General features: G+C 32.1%; 1 protein-coding gene and 1 long non-coding RNA gene across 2 annotated transcripts; one reads left to right on the forward strand and one right to left on the reverse strand.

Moving 5' to 3' along the window:
• Nucleotides 1-1,321: 1,321 nt before the first annotated feature.
• Nucleotides 1,322-10,454, reverse strand: LOC127734653 (39S ribosomal protein L43, mitochondrial-like). Its single transcript, XM_052244643.1, has 3 exons — nucleotides 10,283-10,454; nucleotides 4,482-4,588; nucleotides 1,322-1,682 (listed from the first exon to the last, which is right to left on the reverse strand). The coding sequence occupies exons 1-3, from the start codon at nucleotides 10,411-10,413 to the stop codon at nucleotides 1,336-1,338; spliced, it is 585 nt and encodes a 194-aa protein (XP_052100603.1). The 5' UTR covers nucleotides 10,414-10,454; the 3' UTR covers nucleotides 1,322-1,335.
• A 1,254-nt stretch (nucleotides 10,455-11,708) lies between these two features.
• Nucleotides 11,709-13,511, forward strand: LOC127734654 (uncharacterized). Its single transcript, XR_007997689.1, has 2 exons — nucleotides 11,709-11,872; nucleotides 13,038-13,511. It is a non-coding gene; the product is annotated as an uncharacterized LOC127734654 (long non-coding RNA).
• Nucleotides 13,512-17,030: the final 3,519 nt, after the last annotated feature.

Consider the following 17,030-nt stretch of genomic DNA (forward strand, 5'->3'; position numbering starts at 1 on the left):
TAATTTGAAAACAGGGCCCAAATTAAAAAATCTAAATGCACAATAAGATTCAGCATATCATAGAGCCGCAATAATTAAGTTTTTGATGAAATCAAACAAATTTTAATTTTGGACCCTTTGGACCTCAATGTAGACCAATCTAAAAATGGGGCCCAATATCCAAATTAGTAATACAAGGTTAGAACCCCAAAAAATTAAAGACTTAATTTAATCCTATTGAAATTGGTTAAAAGATTTGTATTTATTTTCAATTGAAGATTTCTTGCTATAGCGTAATACTTAGCTATTGCACAAAACTGTGCTATTGCACAATAATCTGTTATATATAATAATTTACACACCCTGTTTGGTGTGTATCTCCTGCCATATCAGTATTTGTTGCTTTTATATATAAATAAGAATTGATCAAATGAATGTAAAAATGGAAAAAATTTTGGGGAAAAAAAACCAAAAAATTTTGAAAAAAAATCCCCCAAGAAATTGTCCCCCCCAAGAAAACTTTTTTGAATAAATTTGAAATTTTGAATATCTTGAAGAAAAAAGTATGAACCCCCAAAAAAATTGAAACCCCCCCAAAAAAAAATTTGAAAAAAATTTTAAGAAAAAAAATATGAACCCCCAAAAACAATTTGAAAATAAAATCCCCCCCTCAAATATTTTTTGAAATTTTGAAAATTATTTTCTTTTCAGGAAAAATGTACAATTTTCAGAGAGTTCCATAAACTTTAACACAAGTTATTGTCTGGAAACTAGAAAAATGCTTGTTTTTGGCCCCTTTTTTTACCCTTATTTCTAAACATTTGGGGCAATAACCCCCAAACTCAATCCCAGTCTTCCCTTAGTTGTATGGAACCTTGTAGTGCAATTTCAGAGATCCATACACTTAAACACAAGTTATTGTCTGGAAACTAGAAAAATGATTGTTTTTGGCCCCTTTTTTACCCCTAATTCCTGAACCTTTGGGGCAATTACCCCCAAACTCAATCCCAGCCTTCCCTTTGGGATATGAAACCTTGTGGTACAATTTCAGAGATCCCATACACTTACACACAAGTTATTGTCCGGAAACTACAAAAATGCTTGTTTATGGCCCCTAATTCCTAAACTGTTGGTACCATAACCCCCAAAATCAATCCCACCTTCCTTTTGTGGTATTGAACCTTCTGGTAAAATTTCATAGAGATCCATTCACTTAAACTAAAGTACAATGAAGTAATTGTCCGGAAACCAAATGTGTCTTCGGATGACGACAACGACGCAGACGACGACATGATAGCATTATAAGAACACAATTTTTTTGCAGTCCTATAAAAAAAGAACAACTGATAAGAATTTTTATTTTGATTGAAGTACATCATCACTTGAATGAAGTTCTTTAGTTGGTCCCTGAGAAGGAATTTCTTTCTTCTGCTCTTCAAACATTTTTAACACTTGTTCTGTTGCTGAAGGTTCTGATGGTAAGAATCTAGATAGTTCTTCATTAGGAAATGTTTTTCTATTTATTTGAGGATCTTTGAACATAAACGGATGCCAGACTCCTTGAACGCTAGGCACGTCCGTGTGCCATTGTTTACGCATCCTCATAATTGGTACTCCTGATCTTGATCTGTAGGTTTCTATCCATTTACATATCTGATCTTTGTTCATGTTGTCAATACAGAATTTCTCTTTGTACCCATTTACTAAAAGAAAAAACACAGATATTTCCTCATTAGAACTTAAATTTGTTTTTTGTTCATTGTTTTATACATATATCAGGCTGTTAGTTTTCTTGTTTGAACTGTTATACATTTGTCGTTTTGGGGACTTTTATAGTTGACTATGCAGTATGGGTTTTGCTCATTGTTCAAGGCCGTACATACAGTGACCTATAGTTGTAAACTTCTACATCAATTGGTCTCTGGTGGACAGTTGTCCCATTGGCAATCATACCACATCTTCTTACTTTTAAATTACCTGATTTAAGGGTTTAATTTCATTGACTTTTGATGTTGCATGTTGATTTAAGAGTTTACTTTTGATGTTCCTTGTGGTAGTAACTAATCATGCTAATAATACAGAATTTTTTTTCTTTCATTTAGTGTCATTGGCTAGCTGTCATCTTTGTTATTTACTCCACATCTTTTTTTTATATGTCATCATATATATTCATTTATATTTTAAAGCTGCATTTTAACAACAAATATTTCCATCCTTTAAAAAAATTCTTCTATTTCCACTAGTGTCGAACTTGTCCAATACAAGGGCTCAACTGATCAATATGGATGTGCATTAAGACCAACTCGTTTAATCAATGTTTGGTCATTGTTGGTAGGCTCCATAGTTTAAGTAGGAATAGATGATCATCACGAAACAGAAGAGAGATTGAACAGCAAATTTTCTTTATAAACTAGGAAATAATCGTAAACGTCTCTTTTATGGGTTTCGCCCTGATATGTCTTAGAAGGTCTTAAAATTAGACACGCTTAGATATTCTTACATGGTTTTGAAATTATTCTCATTGTGGGGGTGACAAGCGACGAAGTACTAAAGGAAATATTTACATTATTCTTAAGTCTTCATAATTAATGAAATAGTTTATTTTTTGTTATATAAACTGCATGAATTAACAAACATATTACTATAGGTGTCTCTGGAATTAATGGCTCCTTTAAATATTAAAAATTCCCTGCTAGTGAAAAACCATATACCATATTTATATACATATATTATGATACTCCTCTCACAAGGTAATCTCAAGATAAGTTGACTTCTCCTTTATATAACTGAGACTTCTATATGTACAAAAATGTGAATGGTAATTTAAATTTTCAAGTTACCAGTTATAGATGAAATTAATAACAACATGAATAAATTAAATTACATATACATCTTCGACAAATAGATAGGTGACCACACAAATATGTCTCGCTCTTAATTGTCTCGATTCCATGACAGAGTATTTAGTAAATGGAATGGAATAATATCATTTAATAATTATGTATGAAGAAGAAGACGAGTCCAAAAGTAAGTCACTCGCCAAGCTGGCAAGTGGAATTTCAATTCGGCGAGTTGAAATGAAAAGATGCTCGCCAATTTGGCGGGTAAGAAAAAAATAAATGGAGAATGTGTCCCCATGGACACAGATGATGCCCCCGCATACAACATTATAAAGGGACATAACTCAAAACAATAAAAGTGACGCTACCCAAATTTGTACTTGATCTGAGTTTTGTGGTAATAAGTATTGTGTAAAGGTTTCAAATTGTTTGGTTGGGGCAAACTTAAGTTACAGAAAGAAAACTAAAAATTTTGCAATTTTTCGATTTATAAAGGGGCATAACTCGATAATTATAAGATTGACGCCACCAAAATTCAACTTGATCTGTGTTTTGTGGTAAAAAGCATTGTGTATAAGTTTCATAACATTTGGTTGAGGCAAACTTAAGTTAGAGAACCATGAGAACGGAAACTCAAAATTTTGCAATTTTTCCATTTATAAAGGGGCATAACTCTAGAATGGTTAAAGTGATGCCACCAAAATTCAAACTTGATCTGTGTTTTGTGGTAATAAGCATTGTGTATTAGTTTCATAACATTTGGTTGAGGCAAACTTAAGTTAGAGAAAGGAAACTAAAATTTTTTTAATTTTTCCATTGATAAAGGGGCATAACTCTAGAACGGTTAGAGTGACGCTACCAAAATTCAAATTTGATCTGTATTTTGTGGTAATAAGCATTGTGTATAAGTTTCATAATATTTGGTTGAGATAAACTTAAGTTAGAGAAAGGAAACTAAAAATTTTGTAATTTTTCCATTTACAAAGGGCATAACTCTAGAACGATTAAAGTGACACCACTCAAATTCAAATTTAATCTGTATTTTGTGGTAATAAGCATTGTGTTTAAGTTTCATAACATTTGGTTGAGGCAAACTTAAGTTAGAGAAAGGAAACTAAAAATTTTGTAATTTTTCCATTTATTAAGGGGCATAACTCTAGAACAGTTAGAGTGACGCTACCAAAATTCAAACTTGATCTGTATTTTGTGGTAATAAGCATTGTGTATAAGTTCAGAACATTTGGTTGAGGCAAACTCAAGTTAGAGAACGGAAACCAATTTTGGAACGGGGGCATAAAAAGTTTCACACACGGTTTTTATCATCAAAATGCTTCTTATTAACAATCCATTCTAAGGCTATAAATGCAAAAAGGAGAGAATATATATATTTCGTTTGTTGTTATAATATATTCAATCAATTTTTTGTTTGTTTCGTTTTATTTCTTTTTGTTTGGTTTGGTTGTTTGTTTATTTCGGTTTTTTTTTATTTCATTTTGTTTCTTCTCATTTTGTTTTGTTTCTTTTTGTTTCTTACTTTATAGACACCCTTAACTTTTTCACTTAGAATACAAAACAAAATGATTTCGTTTCGTGTTGGTCAATTTTGTTTGACACTTTAAGGGTACCCTAATCTAACATCATAAACATGTTAAACAAACGTACAGTATTCTGCATACATGTAAGCAGGTTGACGTCTCTTAGGCTGTAGGTACACAACAACTCCAGGATTATTATTGGTAAAATCTAACAGATGGTTTTCCACAAAGTCCCTATAAAGATATGAAAATATTACTGTTATGTTACCACTAGCATGACTAGTTTGACACCAGCCATTTTTCATCAGTGATACAAATTTGCTTCTTATAATTAACAAGCTTTATTTAAAAAATATGTATACTTCAACCTAACATTTAGCACTGACCTCTTTCATGTCTTTTGCTTCAAATGTAAAATGACTAAAAAAATCGGGAATAAAGTTGATACAACTTAATAAGGGATTCTGAGGGAGGCCAAATCAGAAAATCGCTTCCGACTTAGAACCCTTAAAGGGACTATGGTCAGTGCAGTCTATACAACAAAATAGTAAAAAGACACTAAACTATGGACAAATCAAATAGCAAGAAGCACTATTTAGAGTGTTATGGGAATTTTCACCTTTGTAGTGCAAATACTGAATTAATAGTTGACATCTCAACTATAGGCCACTTCATGGTTATTGCACACATGATGAATAAGGGGCAGATTTTTTGGATAGATATCTTCTTCTTCTTATGGTATCCAGTTATCCATCAGATTTTTGATGATTACTAACTGCTGCACATGTGTAGGATAATTATAAATAAATATTTACAAAAGAATAGTGCCAAAAATAAATACTAACATGACATGTGGTTAAAACTATTTACATAACTGCTAAGGTTTACTGTTCTATATTGTAGAGAACAGTAGGTGTCAATTGTTCTCTAAAGATATTTAGTGCAGGGGAAAGTACTACATTTGGAGGTAGTAAATTCCATTGTGTAATTGTAAAAGGAAACTAGAGGCTCTAAAGAGCCTGTGTCCCTCACCTTGTTCTATGTGCATATTAAACAAAGGACACAGATGGATTCATGACAAAATTGTGTTTTGGTGATGGTGATGTGTTTGTAGATCTTACTTTACTGAACATTCTTGCTCCTTACTATTATCTCTATCTATAATGAACTTGGCCCGGTAGTTACAGTGGAAAATACTTTGTAAAAATTTACAAAAATTTACAAAATTTATGAAAATTGTAAAAAATTGACTACAAAGGGCAATAACTCCTTAAGGGGTCAATTGACAATTTTGGTCATGTTTGCCTTATTTGTAGATCTAACTTTGCTGTACATTATTGCTGTTTACAGTTTATCTCTATCTATAATAATATTCAAGATAATAACCAAAAGCTGCAAAATTTTCTTAAAATTACCAATTCAGGGGCAGCAACCCAACAACGTGTTGCCTGATTGTTCTGAAAATTTCAGGGCAGATAGATCTTGACCTAATGAACAATTTTATCATCATCAGATTTGCTCTAAATGCTTTAGTTTCAGAGATATGAGCCAAAAACTGCATTTTACCCTATGTACTATTTTTTAGCCATGTCCGCCATCTTGGTTCGCGGCGGAGTCATCGGACACATTTTTTAAACAAGATACCCTAACGATGATTGTGGACACGTTTGGTTAAATTTGTCTTCGTAGTTTCAGAGGAGAAGATTTTTGTAAAAAATTACAAAAATTTACGAAAAATGGTTAAAAATTGACTATAAAGGGCAATAACTCCTTAAGGGGTCATCTGACCATTTTAGTCAAGTTGACTTATTTGTAGATCTTACTTTGCTGAACATTATTGCTGTTTACAGTTTATCTCTATCTATAATAATATTCAAGATAATAACCAAAAACGGCAAAATTTCCTTAAAATTACCAATTCAGGGGCAGCAACCCAACAACGGGTTGTCCGATTCATCTGAAAATTTCAGGGCAGATAGATCTTGACCTAATGAATAATTTTATCCTCATCAGATTTGCTCTAAATGCTTTGGTTTCAGAGATATGAGCCAAAAACTGCATTTTACCCTATGTACTATTTTTTAGCCATGTCGGCCATCTTGGTTTGCAGGCGGGGTCATCGGACACATTTTTTAAACTAGATACCCTAATGATGATTGTGGACAAGTTTGGTTAAATTTGTCTCAGTAGTTTCAGAGGAGAAGATTTTTGTAAAAGATTACAAAAATTTACGAAAAATGGTTAAAAATTGACTATAAAGGGCAATAACTCCTTAAGGGGTCAACTGACCATTTTGGTCATGTTGACTTATTTGTAGATCTTACTTTGCTGAACATTATTGCTGTTTACAGTTTATCCCTATCTATAATAATATTCAAGATAATAACCAAAAACGGCAAAATTTCCTTAAAATTACCAATTCAGGGGCAGCAACCCAACAACGGGTTGTCCAATTCATCTGAAAATTTCAGGGCAGATAGATCTTGACCTGATAAACAATTTTACACCATGTCAGATTTGCTCTAAATGCTTTGGTTTCAGAGATATAAGCCAAAAACTGCATTTTACCCCTATGTTCTATTTTTAGCCATGGCGGCCATCTTGGTTGGCAGGCGGGGTCATCGGACACATCTTTTAAACTAGATACCCTAATGATGATTGTGGCCAAGTTTGGTTAAATTTGGCCTAGTAGTTTCAGAGGAGAAGATTTTTGTAAAAGTTAACGGACGACGGACGACGACGACGGCCAGGTGAGCTAAAAATGAATATTTGTAGCAGTCTTTAGATGTAAGTAGATCATGTCTTTAAGTTTGTGGATGAATTTGCTGGGTTCTATTGTCTGTCTAGACAGTTCGGTACCCAGACAAATCGGCATCTGGACAAATCGGCACCCAGACAAATCGGCACCTAGACAAATCGGGCATCTAACATAGACAAATCGGCACCTAATAAAGATAAAATCAATTATTTTATCCTTGATCAAAATATAGTGAACCAAACATTAAAGTTACCTGGCACTGATATATGTATGTGGGTATGAACTCAATTTACAAGTTTAGTGTTAATATAGCGATTATGTTTGACTGTTTTTACAAATTACCAATTTAATTCCTACACTATTTATGACATTATTGTCAATATTGTATATGGTATCTTCGAAGAAGTATCTTATTCTCTTTGTTTTTTTTATTTGTGAAGACTGTCATGACTGTATTGCAGCTTAGTCATTTGGATAGCTGTCTTGTCAACTTATTCGTAGATCTAATTTTGTTGAACATATTTGTCACTTAAAGTTTCCCTTCATCTATTATACTTTCTTAAAAAAAACTTGAAAATTTAATTTAAAAAAAAATGCCTTTCAAGCCAATAACTCCTATAAGGGATAAATTTACAATTTCGGTCAGTTAACTTAGTTAACTTAGTTGTAGATCTCAACTTGCTGGCCACTTTTGCTGTTCATTTAAGATAATAATAAAAAAAAACAACAACAAAAAAAAAACAGAGATATTTCGTAAAATTTATAATTCCAGATGCAATAACTGCAAATAGGGTTGTCCAATTGGTTTGAAAAATTACGTGGCAGATAAATCTTAACATGCTTATCATTTTTATCCTTATAAAAATAAGGAGATGAGGTATGATTGCCAATGAGACAACTATCCACCAAAGTTCAAATAAAGTGGACGTAAGCAATTATAGGCAACCGTATGGCCTTCAACAATGTAAATGTAAGCAGCCATGCTCAGTTAATTGTAGATATTAAATCAGATACCTCATGTAGGGAGAATGTAGCAATTCACTCTTTCATGGTGCCATCAGTTGTATTTTGGAAGGCAACATTTTTTTTAAATTTCCGCAACTTTTATTTAAAACGGCCTCTATTACATAACGGAGATTGCAGTAGTTTCTAACTGAAGTCATAAAAAAAATCGGTCTTCACACGCTCTTATTTTTTTAGATTATAATCCCAACTAGTGTTAATCCTGAATAACCGTAAAAATTTAGACCCAATCCTAAATTCCCGGTATGATAATAGAACCATGAAATATTTGGCACTGGATGTTATTTCTCTTGTTCGTGTGTCTTTAGTAATGCTCGAAACCTAAAATTTATTAGAAACCCAGAAAACCAGTTTTTGATTTGAAGAGCTTTTAAAATATCAGAACTGTTGAAAAAAAGGGAAGTCAATTCTGCTGAAAGCCAGCCTTTCGGATTAATATAAAAGGCATCATCAGAGTTTATTAGCAACACATAATTTACATAGTAAACGATTAATTATACTGCACTAGAATTATATGTATGTTCGCTCTTAATGAGCATGAAATACTTGCAACTGGACAATAAGCAAATTCAGTCAAAAGTTAATTCATATGTTACATATTAAATTTGCAATTATGATAATCATTAACAACCGGCATTGAACAAACTAATGCTAATAAATTACTACCTCATCTACTGTTTCCCCATCATAGAATTGCTGTAAACATTATTGATTTTATTTAGGACATACATGTATTGGCGCTAAAAGACGTGAGACGTTCTGGCGTTTAACAGTGGACACGTTTTTGGCGAATAACAATTATCGGACACGTTTAGGGGTTTTGAAATCGGACATGTTTGGGCCATATTGAATATTACGGACACGTTTGGGGAGAATAAGACACGTTTGGGGGAATCGGACACGTTTGGGGGATGGACACGTTTGGGAGTGTTACATATGTTTCTGGGTTTTTACTGTCTATGGCTTGCACGCGCTTTTATGTTTATGGGTTTTAATATTAAAACAATAAAATATAGTTTTCAGGTATTGTGTTGTCTTTACAGATGTAAGGATCAAATGAGAACACAAGCTGAAACACAAGCTAAACACTTTTGATCTCTCATTTGTCTCTATTGAGAAATTATCAGATTTATACATAAAATACTGATTAATGCATAACTACAATTAATTATGATTTAATTAAATGATGTTTATTCAAACACCGTCATATCTAACAATCAATTATGATTTAATTAAATTATGTTTTACTATTCATACACAATCATCATGATCATTTAGGATTTAATTAAATGATGATTTCAAATTTTGTTATTGCATATTTTATCAACGGATTATAATTAATATTACGTAACATATTCTTTTATTTTTCCTAATATATATATTTAAAAAAATGAGGTGCCGAATTGTCTTGGTCCCGAAATGTTCGGATCCCGAACTGTCCAAAATGGATGCCGAAATGTCTTCGGACTTGGGTGCCGAAATGTCTTGTTACCGTAATACTGATGGTACTGCCACGATATGGTGTACAATTTTATAGAACATTATGAGTCTAGTTTTAAGTCTGTGTTGTTGTAAGGTAGACAACTTCAGAGTATTGAGCATGTCTGTAACGCTACTGGTGTTATGATAAAGATAACAGGCATACGTAGCAGCTCAACGCTGATCCATCTAAGTTTATTGTATTGTTCAGCAGTATGAGGGTTCCAAACCGAGCAAGCTTACTCTAGTTTTGGACGGACAAGTGCTAGGTATGCCTGTGACTTAATGTATGTGATAGATGTTTTTAGGTTTCTTTTAAGAAATTTAAAGCCTAGGCTTTTATTTGCATTTGCAATAATATTGTTTGTATGTTGAGTCAATTTTAAATCAAATTGAAGAGTAATGTCAAGATATTTTGCAGAAGAGACGGATTCTAAGGTATGACTGTGAAGTCTGAAGAATGTATAGAGGTGGAAATAGTATGAAAGTACGGGAAATCCTATGCATGTTTCCGAGCAACTGAAATTTTCCCGTATTTTTGAAACCATTTTTACCTCCATTATGAAAATCTGCCCCATATTCAACATGGCTGCAATAACCGTGAAACTGAAAGGGCCTATTCCTTTGGCATATTTTTTGCATGAAGTTTTTGAAGAGAAAAAAAGTACCTGACGCCCCTACTGGTGCCAGCGGTTTTACAAAATGTTAGTTTAACTCGTTGAAGCTGGCAAACATATCGACCTATTCCATTCTGCAAAATATTTTTCACAAAAGTGCTTGGCATAGACTTTTTAGACATCTTTTTAGATTCAAGTTCAACCAAAACTACCGGAAATACATTTCAACGTAAAATAGTTTAATCATTACTGGTGTGACTACGTATAAATTCCGAAACGTGAAAGCTGGTTCTCGGTTAACTTTTAGACTTGTGTTCATGAGCTGATGAGAGAATCGTTAAATTCAACGGATTCCAGTTTATCGTTGGTACCGATTTCTGTTTTTAATGCACAGGAAATTGACCCTTCACTTTTTCCTAAATATTTTTTTTTGTGTTTAAATTTTTTTAGTAAATATTTTCATTAGTGGCAAAAAAGGTTCCGATGCAAAAAATATTCTAGCTGTAATCTTTTAATTTTATTTCACTTTTTAATGCGTACTTGCTCTCTTCCATACGATATTACAATAACAGTACTAGTAGTTTATAAATTTTTACCATGTATTATTATTTTCTACGTGCGCCTGTGGTTTACTGACTTCTTAGCATACATATAAACCGAAGGCAGTCTGCCTTCGGTTTATATGTATGCTGTCAGTGGACCGGGGATGGCGGGAGGGTTAATCGTTTATGCCAATAAAAATTCTCTGTATGACTTTAAAAAGTGTTTTATTTGTTAAATGAGTTTGTTAAAATATTTATTCGTAAATTAAACCAGAGACATATATACACTGTGTATATATGTCTCTGATTAAACTGAGTTGTTAATTAAGACATGGAGTAATACACGATAAAAAATCCCGAGACATATACAATATTTGTATTATATGCCTCTGATAAAACATGTATTGAAAATCAATCCATGAAAAATTGCTTTATTTTTTTTATTTTGGGGGATGGGGTCGTGTAAAATCTGTGCATTACCGCCATCTACTAACATTAAAAAAAAAACTATTCTTTTATGAGACAAGGAAAAATAAAGAAAATGCATCATTTTGAAGCCACTGGCTACGATTACCCGCAAAAAGTAACAATAAGAAATAATCATTAATACTTCCGAGATAAATTGCTGAAATGTACTTGCGGACAGGGACCCCATTTCATAAGAATAGAAACAAGGCGTCAGATACGTAAAATAACATTTGAAACACGTGATCGTCATATCCAATGAAAACATTAGAATGCTACACCATATGTAATATTAATAGGTGATCAAAGAAGAACAATGTTATCAAAAATTTGTCCCAAATGGCTTTAAGACTTGGTCAGGAATGATCAGGAATGCTCACAGGGAAATGTCTTGCCCGTGTAACTGATAATGGATGGGCATTGGCTGCTTAAGTTCAACTGCAAATTAATATGCATATTAAGAACAGAGACATATATACACAGAGATTGGCAACTGTAACAGTGGTCAGCGAAATCCAATTAAAAACACGCATCACACGAGACTTTAACGAGATCGCCATTTTGCATCTGATCATGACAAGTTCACCACCGCTTCGATTTTTATTTTACATCAAGCTTTTCAAAACAGCATAATGTAAGTATATATTTCAATTTCGTAAATTATTTACCTTGTTTTATTCAGTTTGTAGTAATTGTTAGTTAAAATATTGTGACGATTAACGTTTTATTGTGGTCAATAATAAGGGGAAAGCTTGGCCGACATGGACGTTATGAAAATTTTTTACACGTATTTTTTATTAAAATCTTTTCATTCGAAAAGGAATAAAACCATTTATGAGATGAATCACTTTTCCCAAGACATACTGGTTTTGTGTAAATATGTTGAATTTTTCATAAAATCACCCACTTTGATGCAATTTACAATTAAAATTCAGTATTCTCGCTGTCGGCCACGTTCAATTTTTAAAATATAAAGACAAGCCCCTGTCCATGTCTACAGTCAATAAACTTTTCCATCTTTAGAGAATAATTATTCCCAGCACATGAAATACTTTCTTAGGACATACTGGATTTGTGTTTAACAGTTGTTTTTTACATATTTTCACCCGCTTTGATGCAATTTACAATTAAAAATGACCATTCAAGCTGTCGGCCATTTTCATTCTCTTCAATATAAAGACAGGCCCCTGCCCATGTCTACAGTCAATAAACTTTTCCATCTTTAGAGAATAATTATTCCCAGCACATGAATTACTTTCTTATGACATACTGGATTTGTGTATAACAGTTGTTTTTTCCATATTTTCACCAGCTTTGATGCAATTTACAATTAAAAATGACCATTCAAGCTGTCGGCCATTTTCATTCTCTTCAATATAAAGACAGGCCCCTGTCCATGTCTACAGTCAATAAACTTTTCCATCTTTAGAGAATAATTATTCCCAGCACATGAATTACTTTCATATGACATACTGGATTTGTGTATAACAGTTGTTTTTCCCATATTTTCACCAGCTTTGATGCAATTTACAATTAAAAATGACCATTCAAGCTGTCGGCCATTTTCATTCTCTTCAATATAAAGACAGGCACCTGTCCATGGCTATAGTTTATAAAATTGTCCATCTTTAAAGAACAAATGTACCCATCACCATTGATCACAGGAATTACTTTCCCAAGACATACCGGTTTTGTGTATATAAATTGTTTTTTCATTATTTCCACCACTTTGATGACATTTACAAGTTTATATACATGTATATTTACATTCAGTATCTGACAGCATTTTTTTTTAACAGGATCCTGCATATTATAAAAGAACAAAGATGTTGATCAAATTTACCTAACAGTGCAGCATACAAGAGATGTAATATCATACATGTGCTGAATGTAGGACTCCCTAGCCTTTCTGATTGAAAAAAAGATTCCCTGGCAGACAGGAACAACTATTAGTGATGACTTTTTTCAAATGTTACTGCACAGTCATGTAGTGGACCGATTACATGTACTACTATCAATGTGATACTAAAAAATTGTTTTGTAAGAGAGAAAAAATGACATGTGCTTATCCTGACTGTGAAAACACCACATTTTTGTAGTTCATATGCCAAACTTGATGTACATGTGTATGCGATTTTTGTGCAAGTGATGGTGACATCATTGAACTAAGAATAAATACAAGACTCTGCATTCAATCTATTGAATTTGAAACAGAAGTGGCAGTTGTGCAGAGACTATACGGATAAAAATGCAAATAAATATCTTGTGTTCAACTTCATTTGTCTTCTTTACGTTTACAAAGTATACATGTACATAATTTTTTCACACATGTATAACAATATGATGATGTAGTATGATTGCCAATGAGACAATGATTTACATGTATGACTATCATTGGAAGGCCACTCTATAATATCTTTGTATATCATGAGAATGGAAATGCTACCTTTGTAGCATAAAGGTAGCATAATGTAAAAAAAGGGAAAATGTTCATTTATTCAACAACACTCCTGTGAATATATAACTTGACAGTACTAAAGGCAAAATATTTCGTTTCACAAATTCCTTGCTCTCCTCGGAAAATAACATATTTAATTGTTTACATGAAATGACAAAATGTGTAGAATAAGAAGCAAGAAATGTTCACTCTACTTGTACACTACTAGTCGCTCATATTAGTCATCATCTATGTTTGTTTCAGTCCTTTAGCAATGGTGCTTGTTTATATTTATCTGTTGTGTTGTGTTGTTTCAGTTTTACATGTCCTCATTCTGTGATCACTGTTTCACCTGGCCTATTTTGAAAAATGTTAATGCAAATATTTTCTGCAATAAATTGAAAAGGCACAGCTGCTATGACTATTCAGAAATGTGAGGTATATGTCAATGAGACAACAACCCAACGACAAAAATAACAGCCCACATAGCACTGCACCGAAACATAAACCCACAAAAGATCAGATAAAACTTGTCTTCAATTTTAAATCTTTCTAATTTCAAACTCGAGTTTCACTACCCGATAGGAAAGAGTAAAGATAAGGATGTTGCAGTACTTCTGTGGTCTATGAAACAGAACATTAAAATTCTACAGTTCAGCAGAGCATTTTACTGTACTTATGATACACGTTGTTTTTAATCAGGGTCTGTGATATTAAGTCTATAAAAAACTACAAATAATGACAGATTCATATTCAATATTTCATGACAGCAAAAATAGTGATTTCGACAACACTGTACATAATGTACGTTCATTTAGGAAATTCATGCAAAGGTTCCACAAATAATGTAATTGTAGGTCAATCAAAAATTAATCATTTAAATCCGTTTTCCACGAGACAAAATTCTACTGGCTACATATTTTTTTTATATAAAAAAGTTGCTTTCTGATTTCTTTTTTTGACATGTTAAATGACTATTTTTGTTCCTGATTGAATACTATAATAGAATGTAGGACAGTAAGTCACAGGACAAAAAGTCACGGACGAAAAGTCACAATTCAGTTTTGAGATTATTTTTCTCTGAACAAGAAAACACTAATTTTAAAAATAATTTTTTGATTTTTTATTGAACTATAATATATGAAGCAACTTTGTAATTAAAATTTATTCAATAAATATCAATGATGATCAAATAATTGTTATGATAACAAAATGTCAAAGTGGTTTGGCACTTAAATGGCTTCATGGTGCCAAGAAATATATTATTTGCATGATTAAAATTTAATAATTTTTCATTTATCAAGGCTTATGAACAATTTCCTGAACCTGAGACTACTATAACACTATATAGTAGTCTCAGCCTGAACTTAAAAATGAATAAATGTAAAAAAAGATATTATTTGAAGATCTTTCTCTTATATATTCAAACAATTGTCAATAAATTATTTGTGACTTTTTGTCCTATCCAATTTGTGACTTTATGTCCTGTGACTTTCTGTCCGTTTACCCTATTCATAGTATAGCCCAGTGTTTCTGTTAAAATAAAGTTCTGGTCATGGTTAAAATAATGTCAGAATTTGTTTAGTTGTAAAAACAATTACCAAGTAATAATCCACTTAGAACTTCACCTCCGGCAAAATTCAGGTGATCGGAGGGCAATAAATTGCGTAATCGCACACCTGTGAATCCACAGTCACAACCCTAAGGAAATAATGACCGGAAAATCGGTCTCACATAATTTCACTGTGTAATTTAGAAGCAAACTTTAGCAAAGAAATGTTTCTTGTAATGACATGATCATTACCAGATTTTACTTTTTAAATTAAAAGAAATACCGAAAAAAAGAAAAAAAATATTTTCTCAATCAAATACATTAAAAAAAATACAACTATTTCAAGTAGTTTTTTAGAAAAAGAATTTATTTGATCTGAAATAAGTTTTCCTATTACTTTTCTTGATTAGCTATCGAGGTTATTCATCCCTGACTTGTCTACATGTTGTAGAATAATTATCGACGAGAATCTCATTCCGGGCCGCGTTTTTTAACGGGACTTCACGGAGTTGCCAATCTCTGTGTATATATGTCTCTGTTAAGAATGAGAACATGTGAATCTTATATGAATATTAACCCTGCTTTGTACTATGGCAAGCCGTTGTGGAATTTATTCCCTATTTATTAATATTAAAAAATCATTTTTTAATATTAAAAAATGATTTTTTAATATTAATAAATCGAATTTTTAATATTAAAAAATACTGTCATTTTTTAATATTAATAAATGAATATTTAATATTAAAAAATCATTTATTAATATTAAAAAATCATTTTTTAATATTAAATATTCAGTCTGATTTTTTAATATTAATAAATGAATTTTTAATATTAAATAATACGCTGATTTTTTAATATTAAAAAATCAACATCAATGTTACCTTAGCGTTTAATATAAGGCAAACCAATCATTTATCTGTCAAACGCTTATAAATGATGATTATTGGACAAGTCGGTCCGGAGAAATTTTGGACCGACTATGTTAAGTCAACTCGGACCATCTTATATCGACCCAGACAAGTAATTAAGGAAAGTTCGAACTATTTAATGATTATAAACCATTAAATATTGAATTTTGAATTAAATTTTCTTTTAAAATCGTGCATTAAATTTGCCAAAATAATTTCAAATTATAATTTGATCCATGTGAATGGACTCAATCCTACGGAAGCGTATTATGAACAAAACAAATTAGCATTGACCAATATTTGGCAAACATATAGACTAAGCAACTCTTTCGTATGGCAAGCCGTTGTGGAATTTATTCAGTGTACCACTCTGAATGTAAATTTTTTACTCTTCTGGTGATAGCCACGTGGTTAAATATTCTGCATTGCCCCTATCAGAGCTTTGAAAAGATCTATTCATATCAATATTTAAGTTCATGAAAAAATCAAAACATAGTGTCACATTCATGTTTACCACTGACTAAATTCTCGATCGATTTATTTACTTGGGCCAACATAAGCGATTTGTAGGTATTTTTTTGTTAGTCAAATAGGACACGGAATTTCAACCCTTCCATTTTTTACATTTCAAATATCTGTAATACGATTTCCGTAACCTGGAGTCTGGACTAAGCAAACATACAAACTATTAGTCCCATGCATACAGTTACCTTGTTTCTTCTGTCAAAAATTTGAAACGTGTTTAGGTTAAACTAGTAGTACAGTGACACGATATTTCTTTATAGCAATATAAAGAATAAGGAGGTGTTATGTGGTAATATATGATTGCCAATAAGACAACTATTCCACCAAAGTTCAAATGAATTGGGTGTAAGCAATTATAGACAACTGTTCG

Source organism: Mytilus californianus, unplaced genomic scaffold (assembly GCF_021869535.1).
Source record: "Mytilus californianus isolate M0D057914Y unplaced genomic scaffold, xbMytCali1.0.p SCAF_3, whole genome shotgun sequence".
NCBI lineage: Eukaryota > Metazoa > Mollusca > Bivalvia > Mytilida > Mytilidae > Mytilus > Mytilus californianus.

Coding starts and splice junctions, on each gene's coding strand:
- LOC127734653 (XM_052244643.1), bottom strand. CDS start 10,413: ATGTCTAAAAAGTCTATGCCAAGCACTTTTGTGAAAAATATTTTGCAG. Junction 4,589..10,282: donor GGCACCAGTAGGGGCGTCAG/GTACTTTTTTTC, acceptor ATATCTTTATAG/GGACTTTGTGGAAAACCATC. Junction 1,683..4,481: donor TTACATGTATGCAGAATACT/GTACGTTTGTTT, acceptor TTTTTCTTTTAG/TAAATGGGTACAAAGAGAAA.